Genomic DNA, 14,894 nt, shown 5'->3' with positions numbered 1-14,894 from the left:
TATTTTCTACCTATTCCTAGATTTCAAAGAATGTTTCAGTCTACTAAAACAGCTAGTAGTTTGACTTGGCATGCTAGTGATAGACCGAAAGATGGGTTAATGCGTCATCCGACAAATGCATTGACTTGGAAATCAGTTGATGAGAAGTGGCCTGATTTTGGTTTGGAGGCAAGAAAGCTAAGGCTTGCACTATCATCAGATGACTTTAATCCTCATAGTTCTTTAAGTAGTAAATACAGTTGTTGGCCTGTCATTCTTGTCAACTACAATCTTCCTCCATGGCTTTGTATGAAAAGAAAATACACGATGCTAACGTTGTTGATTTCCAGGCCTAAACAACCTGGAAATGACATTGATGTCTATTTGGAACCATTAATCGATGATTTGAAGGTTCTTCGGGAGGGAGTAAAAGGAGTCTATGGTGCAAGCCGAAATGAGTATTTTACTCTCAAGGCTGCACCATTTTGGACAATTAATAACTTTCCAGCCTATGCTAACCTGTCCGGGAGCATTGTTAAAGGGTATAATGCATGCACAATATGTGTTGAAAAGACATTACCAAAGAGGCTGGTCCATGGACAAAAGATGACTTATATGCGACATAGAAGGTGGAAATGAAGAAATCATCCTTATAGAAAGCAACAGGCTGCTTTCAATAACCAGCAAGAACTTGATCCTCCTCCTATTCCATTAATTGGAGAAGAAGTTCTAAAAAGGATGGAAGAAGAAGTGTTGGTTTGGCCGTTTGGGAAGAAACATCCTCCTCTTCCATATAAGGGTGATGAGGATGAAAACAGACCTTGTTGGAAGAAGTCAATTTTTTTTAATCTCGATGGTCTATTTCATGGATCCATTGAAAAGACGTCTAATCACTGGAGAATGGAAAGATGTTGTAGACACGTAAGTTGCTCAAAACTGACAATGTCAAAGGAAGCTTGCTGTGTGATTACATATATTCTGATGAAAGTCTAATGTTGTTGGTCTCCTTATATATAGGGCCATTGGATTGTTTGAGGCGGACCGCAACAAGAAAGGACATGGTTATGTTGAATGGAAGAACATGGCAGTATGTAATACACACACACACACACACATATACATATATTTGATTTTCAGAGGATAATTCATTTGATAATTAGTAATATGTATGTTGTTGTTTGATAGCACACACTGTTGACTTTTTTAGGGTATTCCACCACAGCCAAACAACAAAGAGTGGCTATTTTGTGATGAGATATATGAGGGATATCATCTATGATACAAATTTGTCATTTGCATATAAGGTAACCATAAATTTTTATTTTCAAAAGCATTGGTTCATATAGTAAAGTTTGAGAACAGTGACAAAGTTAGCATATAAAAGTTTTATGGTTGTTGGTGTCCAAAGTATTATTGTTTCAGTTTATTGAATGTGTATTGAGTTTAAATTTCTGATTTGAAACTGTTAACAGTGGGATAGGAGAGCCAACCATATTTACGGTCAAGCGGAACTTGATGAAGTGTGTAATGAGCTTGCATATTATGTGATGAAGAATCTGCTGAAGTTGTGAAGTACTATTGGTCTTTTTTGGGTATATATATGTAAGGTCTCAAGTGCATTAGGCTAGATGTTGGTCTTTTTTGGAATGGCCTGAATTGCAAGTGTTCTATAGATGTGATCATGTAGGATGAGACTATTTTAGTCACATTTGTGGAAGGTTTTTGCTATTAGAGATCTGTAGACGTGATCATTTCTATTTTGTGGATACAATTACCATTATTGGATCAATTTATGCGATTATAATAGCTATTTATTATGAGACAATTACTGTTTATTTGGTCAATTTTTGGTTCCAGCTTAATTTGAATCTTACCATTACCAAATCAAACAACAGTAGGAAAAATGGAAAATATGTTGTCTAATGAGGATTATAGGCTGGAATCAAACAAACTTTTTACGATTGACATGAAATCATTGTTGGATGCACACAAAGACAACAATCATTAAGAAAAACTATTGTCTCATATGTCACAGTACAACGGTTCGAGTTATATGTGTCGTGTGAAAGCATACATGCGCTAAATTTTTAAGTCATCACACCACGTTTATGCTTGAAGAACTGTCGTGTGTGTATAATTTGCACAACGTCTTGAAAATAAAAACTGACTTCTGAACAATAAAGAGACAAATGCTGGGATCATAAAATCGGGGTATGAATAAAAGTCACACCACGGTAAATTGATGTCGACAGCTTGTCGACAAATCTATCGATCCCATCAGAGGACGAAGTTAGCTGCACACTATCGACCCAATGATCGGTATACGACGGTTGAAAACCGTCATCTGATATCGTTTCATCAGACGACTCCTCGATAGACCACGTAAATTGAAAACCTTAGACGACAGTTTTAAACTGTTGTGTGAGGCATTTTGTGTAGTAGTGGTTGGTTTGGTGAAGAGGGTGTTGACATGAGCTGTATCAATTAACTTTATTATGATTTATCTTTTGTATCAATTAGCATTAGTGCTATAGTTAACCTCAATAAGGATTGATTACTTTCCTTTGTGTACATGGATGTAACACTATATAAACCTCCTTGAGGGATGAATAGAGATATCACATTATTTCCATATTATTGTTCCACATGATATCAGAGCAATAAGCTCTGGAGACCTTTACCCATTGAATTCCGCTGCCTAGAAAATACTCGTACGGTCGTACCATATAGTAAGAACATTGTTGTTCTTTCCACCAGTACCAGAAAAGTTTCGTACCAAATATTAATACCCATACCAAATACTCTCAATAAATACCGAATACTCTACATGCCTAATTACCAATACCATACCCAGTACCATACTCTACCAGAAATACCCATTTCCATATACCCAATACCTACATCGTACCAACAACCCAGATTTTGGTGACTTTCAACCCAGACAGAAATTCCGGCAGTGATCGGATTCCGACTTCAGTACCAAAACGACCCAATCGGATAGTGACGGAACAGAAGCTGACGTCAAACTCCAGCGCCCTTCGACTCAGACCCGAACTTCGATCGTTGAACTCCGACCCATATTCCATAACCAGGAGATCCTAACTACCTAACACCCAGACCCGAACCTTGCTCCTTGAACCCGAATCGACGAACACCGGGGGACCTCCATTCAAACGACAGCACCGGCTCCTCTGAAGCCAACGACCAGAATCACATTGCCGGAGCTTCATAGATCGAAAAACCCAGAACTCCTTGCCGTCGACTAGCCGGCTCAGAAGGCCCGACCCAGACCAGTGTGTCGTGCTTCGTGAGGCGACAATCCAGAAAAATGGCATTGCAGCGTACTGACTGTGCAATTGCAGACTCGATTATTCGACATTCGATCTGACCTGGTTTAGTTTTGACCCGGCTCCAGAGATCCAACCCGTTCTGATAGATCCCGTTTGACCCTTGTTTGTCTGACCCGACACTGTCTCTAGCAGCGAACTTAGATTGGTCCCTGAAGCAGTTTGATGTAAAGAATGCATTCTTGCATGGAGATCTAATGGAGGAAGTATACATGGATATACCCCAAGGATTCATTGCACCTTCACAGGAAGGAATGGTGTGTAGATTGAAGAAATCTCTATACGGACTCAAGCAATCTCCTAGAGCATGGTTTGGAAGGTTCAGACAGTTCATGAAGGCATTTGGCTACAAGCAGAGTAACTCAAATCACACTCTCTTCTTGAAGCGTAGGAAGGGTAAGCTAACTGCTTTGATCATCTATATGGATGATATGATTGTGACAGGAGATGATCAGGAAGAAGTGAAGAAGTTGGAAGCTTATCTATCATCTGAATTTGAGATGAAAGATCTTGGTGGATTGAAGTACTTCCTAGGCATTGAGGTGGCTAGATCAGAGGAAGGCATTTTCCTTTCTCAAAGGAAATATGTCTTAGACCTACTCACTGAAATAGGCATGTTGGCTTGCAAACCTGCAGATACGCCTATGGAGCAAAATCACAAGTTAGCAGAATATCATGATCAAGTGTCTACCAACCGAGAGAGATATCAAAGACTAGTTGGCAGACATATATATCTCTCTCACACTTGTCCTGACATTGCATATGCTGTGAGTATGGTGAGTCGATTCTTGCATGCTCTAAGTGAAGACCACACGAATGCAGTATATCGTATTCTTAGTTATCTGAAGTCAGCTCCAGGTAAAGGTATCATGTTTTCTAAAAATAATCATTTAGAGGTAGCTGGATATACAGATGCAGATTGGGCTAGATGTATCACTGATAGAAGATCAACCTCAGTATACTTCACATTTGTGGAAGGTAACCTTGTGACATGGAGGAGCAAGAAACAGAAAGTAGTTGCCAGATCAAGTGCGGAAGCAGAGTACAGAGGAATGGCCCAAGGTGTTTGTGAAATGTTATGGCTACGTAACTTACTGAAGGACTTAGGGTTCAAGCCTAAACAGGCTATGAATCTCTTTTGTGACAACAAGGCAGCCATAGATATTGCACATAATCCAGTTCAACATGACAGAACAAAACATGTTGAAGTGGATAGACACTTTATCAAGGAAAAACTAGAATCAGAAATTATTGATGTACCCCATGTGAAGACTGGAGATCAAATTACAGATATTCTGACAAAAGCTGTTTCTGGTAAGGTATTCCACAGCTCACTTGACAAGTTGGGCATTCGAGATATCTATGCACCAACTTGAGGGGGAGTGTTGACATGAGCTGTATCAATTAACTTTATAATGCTTTATCTTTTGTATCAATTAGATTTATTTTGTATCAATTAGCATTAGTGCTATAGTTAACCTCGATTATGATTGATTACTTGTACATGGATGTAACACTATATAAATCTCCCTGAGGGATGAATAGAGATATCACATTATTCCCATATTATTGTTCGACAGAGGGCAGGCCTTGTTGTGGCAGTGTGGGACACAAGATACCGCGGCTTGAGAGTTTTTTCTCAAATTCTCTGGTGGACTCTAGATTTATCTTTTTAGGATTTATTGCTTGTAAACTCAGGTTACTTCTGACTGCGTCAAGTGGAGCTGGACCTCAGTGAAATCAAACCTAAACAATAGGCACTCCTTTCATGGCAGCGGAACGTTTTTAGTTTGTATGGGGAGTTTGACCTACGATAAGCTAATCAGTTGGTTTTACAAGTAGTTCTTATGGGGAACTCTATGAGTCGGCCACATGCATCTCTATGAATCTAAAGAAGGAAAGAATAAGAAGTCATCGGGCCCAAAAACCTGGAGATTAAATTTGACTAAAATGACAACAATTGGATTAGAGCCTTAAGGTTCAAATTTATTTAGGTTTTCAGTTCCAAGTTTCGTGCACATCCTGTACTAGATATTAAAGAACACATGGAATTACTTTGGTTATAGCTCTTATGTTGCACTGGTGGAACATGTGGAATTACTTATATCAATGGACCCTTATGTCACTAGACCGAATTGTTTTTCTTGATTTGAATCGAAGATTTACTTTTATAATATTATTTTTATTACATAACAATTGAGAATACATAAAAACTAGTTTGTGAATTGAACTCAGTACCTCTCACATATAAAACGGAGGCTAATGTCACTACACTAAATGATACAGGGCTTTAGTTCTGGGTCGGGGTGCTTTCAGGTTGCTAGTTAGAGCTATTTGTTCTTTTTTCATCATTTGTCTTGCATACAACATACAAGTTACTTCGAGTAACGGTAGATGCAAATGTGTTTGAAGGCTCTTTTTTTTTTTGGTCAATTCTACTTATTGATGGATTATTGTTTTGATTAGATGGTGGGTTGCCAACGGGTGGTGGAGTTGCGTAAGAAGGGTGCACCTTTTGTCAAACTCGTTTCAAAATCTGGGATTCGGTTGGAATCTAAATCGAGATTTGGGATCCAAGTGGCTACTATATTTGCTCATTTGAACTGGGTCGGGTCTTGATCGCTTTCAGATTTTCATTCATAGTCGTCATAAGGACAATTTTAGGGAAAAAAAAAAAACTATTTTCTCTCTAGAGCAACACTAGGTTGTGCGGAGTCTCTATACCGATGACGACGGATCTACAGTTCAGGGCTTCAGGCCATCTGAACAGATGCTCCAATTTAAGATTATCACAATTGTAGGGGGCTAAGGCTAATTTTCACTTGTATGCATCCAATCATGCTTTATTGCCTGTATTTATTTTTTTATATCTATACTATTATTAAGAGAAGAGGTTTTGTTAGCCAAAATCAAAAATTTTGACAGAAATGACCTTAAGAGATTAAAATACTTTGAGAATTAATTAAATCACAAGGGCTATTACGATAATTACAAATTATATTTTTCTTAATAAAAATAAACAAAATAAATCCCACAACCCACTTTTCTCTCCCACTAACTTCTCTCTGCAATAACCGTTTTCTTCCATTATCTTTTCTTTTTTATTTTCTGAAAAAAAAAAATTACTTGCACATGCAGAGCATGTGTGAAGGAAGGCTAGTATCTATACTATGAAGAGGTTTTGTTAGCCAAAACTGAAAATTTTGACAGATTTAACCCTGAAAGATTAAAAAAACTTTGAAAATTAATTAAATCACTAGGGCAATTAGGAAAATTACAAATTATATTTTTATTAAAAAAATAAACAAACAAATTCCCATAACCCACTTTTGTCTCCCACCAACTTCTCTCTACAATAACTGTTTTAATCCATTATCTTTTTTTCTTTCTGAAAAAAAAAAAAAAAATACTTGCACATGCAGAGCATGTGTGGAGGAAGACTAGTATTATTTATGTTCTCTTCCACTAAAAAAATATTCCACGCAGAGCAAATTAATTAATTTACCCACACTTGATTTGGCTGCATATTTTTGTCACTATCACGTTGATATGTTAGGCATATGGTTTTTTTTTTTTTTTTTTTGATGAAATGACTGATGGAACATTGTTTTTCTAGGTTTGATGGAACATTACTTAATTAAAAGTTTAATTCGGAAAGTAATAATGTAAATACGTGTGTGCGTGTAATGAGAAATTCTTACCTTAAACCATTGTAGTTCTCTTTGCATTTGCAAACTTGCATCTTGAATATGATCAAGATATGGAACTAAGAATAAATCGGCGGCAAAATGTAGCATACTTTTGTCAGAGTTTACTAGACGAATTCCAATGTCATTTTGCTTTTCTTCTTCAAGCCCATATATAAGATTAAAAACCTCTTCTTGTCGATATCGAATGGCAAAATGAAATATAGTCATCCCACTTTCATCACAAGTGTCCCATAGTAGTTTTGGATTTACTTCACACAGTTGAGTAACAAACTCATGATGCCCTTGTTCTATAGCAGTGAAGATTGATTTTTTCACCATGTCAAGTTGATCTGCTGTGAGATTATAAATTCTTGTCGCTTCACCCATGCAATGTAGAAATTGAAAGATCCATTTATGTGTCGATTTCATTTGATATATACCATGGATTCCTAGGTCAACATTGAAAACAAATTTAAACTTTGTTATTTTCTTAAAAAAAAAGACATCTAAAAAGTAGATTAAAAATTAAAATAAAGAGTGTGGATGTAGCATACCGCAAAATATGTAGGGGCTTTCAGCAAATCTTCTATATAAACTCATCACTGCATTGCATTGCAAATTCACATATGTTGGAGCAAGCTCTTAAAAGTAACATGTTAATTATAATTATGAATGAGTGTGTTCGTGTGTGCCATAACAACATATAATTTAAGACAGGATATGAAAAATATTAAATTTGATTTACTTCATTAATGAACTACTTGCATAAACCAATTTTAATTTATCAAAACAAAATAAAACAATCATGTTCAAGGAAAACCTGATTTGTGTTTAGCCCAAACTCTAGGTTACTTGACCTAGTGGTAATATGATTTAATTGGAAGGATCTAGAATCCTAATCAATGTAGAATTACTTTCCTTGTATGATTGAGATTCTATGCATTGTAATCCTATATATAAAGAGACCCCTATTATCAATGAGAATACACAGCGATTATGTCTCAATTTCTGATTTCCTAAAACACGTTATCAGCACGAAGCACTAACCCTGAAACCCCAGAAACCTCCGCCACCCACCTTGAAGCTCTCACCCCCAGGAGCCCAGAACCGGCGGCGCAGACCCCAGAACCGGCCGGAAAATATCCGAATCGGCCCCCGGAAATACCCATATCCTCTCTGCCTGGTTCGGAGCTTTCCTCCCTGCCTACTGCTACCAAACTCTACTAGAAGCTGCAACCAGACCCCAGATCACCGGAGCCGAAAAATCTCCACCGGTACCTGCCTAAAACCATCCGAACCGGCCACCAGAAAAAACTGCAACCGAATCGGCAGAAAGAAAAAAAAAAAAAAAAAAAAAAAAGGGGCAGCAGATCAGCCCAGTAGAGCCCAACCCACAGCAGATCAGCCCTAGGCCCAGAAGCAGGCCCTCGGCCCACAGTCGCTGCCCTCGGCCCACAGCAGATCAGCCTAGAGCCCGTCCACGTCAGCACTGCCACGTCATAGCCCAGTCAGCACCAGTGCCACGTCAGCTATCCGGTCAACCACAGTCAATGTCGGTCAACCCTCCGGTGAACGGCCGCCGGTGATTTTTCCGGCCAACTTCCGGCCACTTTTCCTGCGACTTTTCCGGTCAGCTACAGTAACTTCCGCAGCTACAGTACTTTCCGGCGACATTTTTCCGGCCATCTTTTTAAGGTAATTTTTCTAAAAGTTCCCGTTTTTGAAGTTTTTTTTTTTTCAATTTCTTCTTCTTTTCTCGGGGACTTCCAACATCCCTTCTTCTACCCCCCCTTTCTTCTTCATAAGGGAGACCAATAGCCGAACTGTGGGGGGTTCGTGCTCACTCCAAGCTTGGAGCTTGTAGAGTCCTCCAAACTTTAGAGTTTGTTGAGAAGAAAACGATCGACCACATACATCGTCGTTTCGATTTAATCCAAAACCCCTCTTGGAATCGGATTTTCTTGGAAGCGACTATGCTCAGAAAAATCCATAATTTCTTGGAAGCGACTATGCTCAGAAATTTAATAGTTTTTTGTGGTAGCCTTTTTCACTCCGAAACTAACCCTAATCTTGTGTTGTTTTTCAGGATGAGTTACCTAAACAAGTTGAACTTTGTTCCACTAGAGACAACTGGCGCAGGATACCATAGGTGGGTCCGAGATGTGCGCCAACATCTTAAGGCTGATGGACTTCTGGAAACCATCCAAGTGCCTAGTCAGAACATGCTCTCCATTGAGCAAGCTACTGCTTTTGAAGCAAATCAAGCTAAAGCCATCATTCTCATGACAAGGCACATGAATGACGCACTCCAAAGTGAATACCTCAATGAGGAAGACCCAAGAGAGCTATGGGTTGAACTTGAGTAGCGATTTGGCAACGTTTGTGACTCCCTGCTTCCTGATTTAGAAGTGCGATGGCATAGCCTCCGCTTCTGTGATTTCAAATCTGTGCTTGATTATAACTCGGAAGCTCTTCGTATCAAGTCCCTAATGGAGTTTTGTGTCAAACCATAACTGATACGATGTTGATCAAGAAGACTTTCTCTACCTTCCCCGTCTCTGCCTTGATGATTTCAAAGAATTATCGGATTGATGTGAATGCAGGACGTATCACGAGGTTTCATGAGCTTATTGGCGCCATGAACGTAGCTGAAAAGCACGACAACATACTCGTGAAGAACTATAATGCTAGACCCGTGGGAACTAAGTCTATTCCGGAGTCTAACAATAGTCGCGCCCCCAAGGGAGGACGCAAGGAGCAAAACCCTAAGAGTAGGGACAATTATGGACGCTCTGGTCCATATTCTCGCCCTAAAGAGGAAGGAAATTGCCAAGAAAGGCGTGCACGGAACCGTGGAGGTCAACGTGTGAAGAGAGAGAGAGGCGGAGCCTCCGGCTATGGTGGGGACGCCACCAAGAATAGTAGTCGTCCAACACATGCACCAAAAGCATCTCGATCAAGGGAGCCTGACCATAAAGATGTTTGTCTTCGATGTGGATCAAGTGGACATTGGGCAAGGAAGTGTACTGCATCCCAGAATGATGCCAATGCATACAAGATGTATCGTGAAGCAAGGGAGGCAAATTACATGGAACAAGAAGATCAAGATGGAGATCTCGATCTAAGGGTGGAAGACTACAAGGATCAAGACCCAAAAACTGGCGATTTTGATTAAGTCTTTTTATTTTCCAAGAGATGTAGGCAATTACCATATTACTTTTGTAGTAGATGCCAATGATATTAGTTTCTCTTCAAAGTAGGCGTACTCAATGTAAAAGTGATGTCTAGAAAGGTTTTGAGATAAGTGGTACTTAAGCGAGCTTTGCTCCACCGACATCTCTCTACTTAACTGGTCACATCTACATTGGAATTACCGAAAGAAGTTGGGCGACTACCATTGTTTTGCATTAACTAGTTTATTGGATTAGATTTTCTTTGGTTAAGAGAAACGATGATGTAATTCCGTTTGGCTTATTAATAAAAGTTGAGTTCTTTTCTTTATGACTCCTTTTTAATTACGAGCTTTTCTTTTAGGAATGGATGAACTTCAATGTCTTGCGGATAGTGTGACTACGCACACCATTCTACGACATAGGCAATTATTCTTGGAGATGTTGCCTACATATTCATCTGTGACTACGATGGCTGGGCCATCAGGTTTAGTTCAAGGACATGGAATGGCCCAATTCCTTTTGCCTAATGGCACCTTGATTAAAGTCACTGAAGCTCTCTACGCTCCTAAGGCAAATCGAACCTTATTGAGCTTTAAAGATATTAGAGCCAACGGATTCCATGTGGAAACACATAGTGAGAACGGAATAGAATTCCTTTGCATTACCTCTAATGATTGCGGACGGAAGCACATCTTAGAGAAGCTTATGTGTCAATCTAGTGGACTTTACGTCACTACAATTCGACCAATTGAATCCAATAACGTCATCAGAGAAGATCTCTTGGATTCAGACATATATTGGCTTTGGCATGACCAACTAGGACATCCTGGTCGTGATATGATGCTCCGTATACTTAAGACTTCACACGGGCATCCCTTTTTCAGAGTGAGAAGAAGCAAGAATCAAACATTGATACCAGGACTTAGCCAGACCGCGAAAATTGCAGCTTCTGGCGCTGCTGCTGTCTTGGGCCGCCGAAAGGCCGCCCCTGTCCCTAGTGATGACGCCATACATGGCGCCAACCATGAGCATGACGCCATGGTTGCTCCTCCTGGTGGCCATGACGCCACCCATACCAATTTCCATGGCTCTAACGCCATAATGGGAGATGTAGTCACAGACTTTACTTCTAATAGCGCTACGGACGCTCAGGCCCAACCAAAATCCTTATTGGTTGCTTCTAAGGCCCCTCGCTCTTTCAGCAAAGCATGTTCCTTTGGGAAATTAGGGTCGAGACCGTCCTACGCAAAGGATCCCAAAATACTCATTCTGTTCTTACAGAGAATCCAAGGGGATATCTGTGAACCAATTCAACCATCATGCGGACCTTTTAAATACTTTATGGTATTGGTTGATGCGTCGACACGCTGGTCACATGTCGCGCTATTGTCCACTCGAAATGCTGCTTATGCTAAACTCCTCGCCCAGATTATTCGTCTACGGGCTCACTACCCTGACCATCCTATTAAGTCAATTCGACTTGATAATGCTGGGGAGTTTACATCGAAAACATTCGATGACTATTGCATGTCACTGGGGATTGATGTAGAGCATCCAGTTCCCCATGTTCATACCCAAAATGGTCTCGCAGAAGCCGCTATCAAACGACTACAAATGATAGCACGGACATTGGTTATGCGCACCAATCTCCCTGTTTCTGCTTGGGGATATGCAATATTGCCTGCAGCGACACTCATTCGTCTACGACCCACTGCAACCCAATCTTACTCTGTGTTACAGCTAGTGACTGGATACGAGCCTGATATCTCACATTTACGCATTTTTGGGTGTACCATCTATGTGCCAATTAGACTGCCACAGCGTACTAAGATGGGTCCACAACGACGAATGGGCATCTATGTTGGATTTGAATCTCCAACTATTGTCTGCTATCTTGAACCCTTGACAGGCGATCTCTTTACCGCTAGATTTCCGGATTGTCACTTTGATGAGACAGTCTTCCCATCGTTAGGGGGAGATAAGAACACAGATGTTCAACAGGAACGACAGGAATTGTCGTGGTCTGTCCCCACTATGTCTCATCTCTATCCCCGTACCGCACAGTCTGAACTTGAAGTGCGAAGAATAATCGAGCTCCAGAACGTAGCAGACACTCTGCCTGATGCGTTTTCTGATGTTGCCAAAGTGACGAGATCACACATACCTGCTGAAAACGTGCCTGCAAGGGTCGATGTCCCAAATACTGGACATCACGCCTCCCCTGTGACACCAGGAGATGGCGCCATTGCCCAACATGGCAATGATGTGGCATCTATGGCCGCAGGTCCCGCAAGAAATCGCGGTAGACCAATTGGTTCGAAGGATACTCGCCCTAGAAAGAAGGCGAATGAGGCACAGATAAATCCTTTGATCATCGATACTCAAAATCCGTCCCATGAGAATGTTCCGGATTATGGTTATGTCCATGAGACATCATTAGGGGACGCTTTAATGTCAGAACCTATCCCTGAGAATGTAGAGATCTCTGTTAATTACACTAGTGTACATGGGACGTGGGAAAGAAACTCCATCATCATTGATGATGTATTCGCGTATTCAGTGGCGCGTGAGATTATTGAGACAGATGACATCGAACCACGCTCCGTTGATGAATGCCAACGTAGAGCCGATTGGCCAAAGTGGAAAGATGCGATCCAGGCAGAACTTGATTATCTAGATAAAGAAAGGTATTCGGACCAGTTGTGCCAATACTGCCCAACACCAAACCAGTTGGTCACAAATGGGTATTCGTTAGAAAGCGTAATGAGAAAAATGAGATTGTATGGTACAAAGCTCGCCTTGTGGCGCAAGGTTTCTCACAACGCCCTGGAATCGACTACAAGGAGACATATTCTCCCTTAATGGACGTCATAACGTTCCGCTACCTTGTTAGTTTGGTAGTTTCTGAAAAACTGAACATGCAGCTTATGGATGTGGTTACTGCGTATCTATATGGGGATCTAGATACAGAGATATACATGAAGATTCCAGACGGAATTCAGTTACCCAAATCAAGTGGCTCTAAACCACGGAGCGCGTTTGCGATTAGATTGAAACGCTCACTATATGGATTGAAACAATCCGGACGGATGTGGTATAACCGTCTAAGTGACTACTTGATTGGAAAGGGATATGTCAACAATGAACTATGCCCATGTGTGTTCATAAAAAGGACAAGTTTCGGATTTGCAATAGTAGCGGTTTATGTTGATGACATGAACATAATTGGCACCCTTAAAGAGTTAAGGGAAACCACTGAACACTTGAAATCCGAGTTTGAGATGAAAGATCTTGGGAAAACAGAGTTTTGCCTCGGTTTAGAACTTGAGCACCGTAGAGATGGTATCCTGATTCATCAATCAGCTTATACCCAAAAGATGCTTAGGCGTTTCAACACTGACAAGATTAAGCCTTCAAGCACCCCAATGGTCGTCCGTAGTCTTGATCCAAAGAAGGATCTATTCCGTCCAAAAGATGACGACGAAGAAGTGCTAGAGGCAGAAGTGCCATATCTAAGTGCAATAGGCGCATTGATGTACTTAGCACAATGCACAAGACTGGATATCTCATTCGCAGTGAACTTGCTAGCTAGATATAGCTCTGAGCCAACACGACGCCATTGGACTGGTGTTAAAGATATCTTTCGATACCTGAGTGGTACGATCGATATGGGCTTGTTCTTTCCCTACAGAGAGAAGATGGATTCGGACCCATCAAGTGCCGAGGACGCCACACATGGTGGACCGCGTTCCCTTCCCCCGTCCCAAAACGATATAAGTGTTTTGGAAGGTTTTGCTGATGCTGGGTACCTCTCTTCCACCCACACAAAGGTCGCTCCCAAACTGGTTATGTTTTCACCATGGGAAAGACTGCGATATCTTGGAGGTCTACAAAGCAGACCTTAGTCGCTACATCTTCGAATCATGCAGAGATTATTGCTCTTCACAAAGTAGTTCGTGAATGTATATGGCTTCGATCCATAGTTACGCATGTTCGAAGCAATTGTGGTTTGAAGTCTACCACAGATGAGCCAACGAGCATTTATGAGGATAATGCTGCTTGCATTAAACAAATGAAGCAAGGCTACATCAAAGGCGACAACACCAAGCACATATCGCCTAAATTCTTCTACAATCAGCAACAACAGAAGCTCCTAAAGATCAAAGTGAACCAGGTCCGATCTGAGGACAATGTGGCAGACTTGTTTACTAAGTCATTGCCCAAATCCACGTTCGAGAAACATGTGGCAAGAATTGGCCTGCGGAAATTATCTGAACTCCCATGATCATAGTCATCAGGGGGAGGTGCAGATATCAGGGGGAGATGTCTACATGTTCGTCTCGAAACGTGAAGGGTGTGTTGTGCTCTTTTTCCCCTTCAACCGAGGTTATTTTTGTCCCACTGGGTTTTTGTTACTCGGCAAGGTTTTTAACAAGGCAACGAGAGAAGCACCGCGTTTGGGCAACACAAGGGGGAGTGTTCAAGGAAAACCTAATTTGTGTTTAGCCCAAACTCTAGGTTACTTGACCTAGTGGTAATAGGATTTAATTAGAAGGATCTAGAATCCTAATCAATGTAGAATTACTTTCCTTGTATGATTGAGATTCTATGCATTGTAATCCTCTATATAAAGAGGCCCCTATTATCAATGAGAATATACAGCGATTATCTCTCAATTTCTGATTTCCTAAAACAAATCAAATATT

General features: G+C 40.7%; 1 protein-coding gene across 4 annotated transcripts in view; it reads right to left on the bottom strand.

The window, feature by feature from the left end:
• LOC112175836 overlaps nt 1-14,894 on the bottom strand; it is a 62,566-nt gene that overhangs the window by 14,101 nt on the left and 33,571 nt on the right. For all 4 annotated transcript variants that reach the window (XM_040511171.1, XM_040511172.1, XM_024313587.2 and 1 more), the window contains 2 exons: nt 7,570-7,617; nt 7,028-7,464 (listed from right to left, as the gene is read on the bottom strand). In XM_040511171.1, coding sequence (XP_040367105.1) covers nt 7,028-7,464; nt 7,570-7,617 — 485 coding nt within the window. The remainder of the gene's footprint in view (nt 1-7,027; nt 7,465-7,569; nt 7,618-14,894) is intronic.

Source organism: Rosa chinensis, chromosome 7, assembly GCF_002994745.2.
Source record: "Rosa chinensis cultivar Old Blush chromosome 7, RchiOBHm-V2, whole genome shotgun sequence".
Lineage (NCBI taxonomy): Eukaryota > Viridiplantae > Streptophyta > Magnoliopsida > Rosales > Rosaceae > Rosa > Rosa chinensis.
Note: the sequence above shows the minus strand (reverse complement) of the source record. Positions and strands in the feature narration are given on the sequence as shown.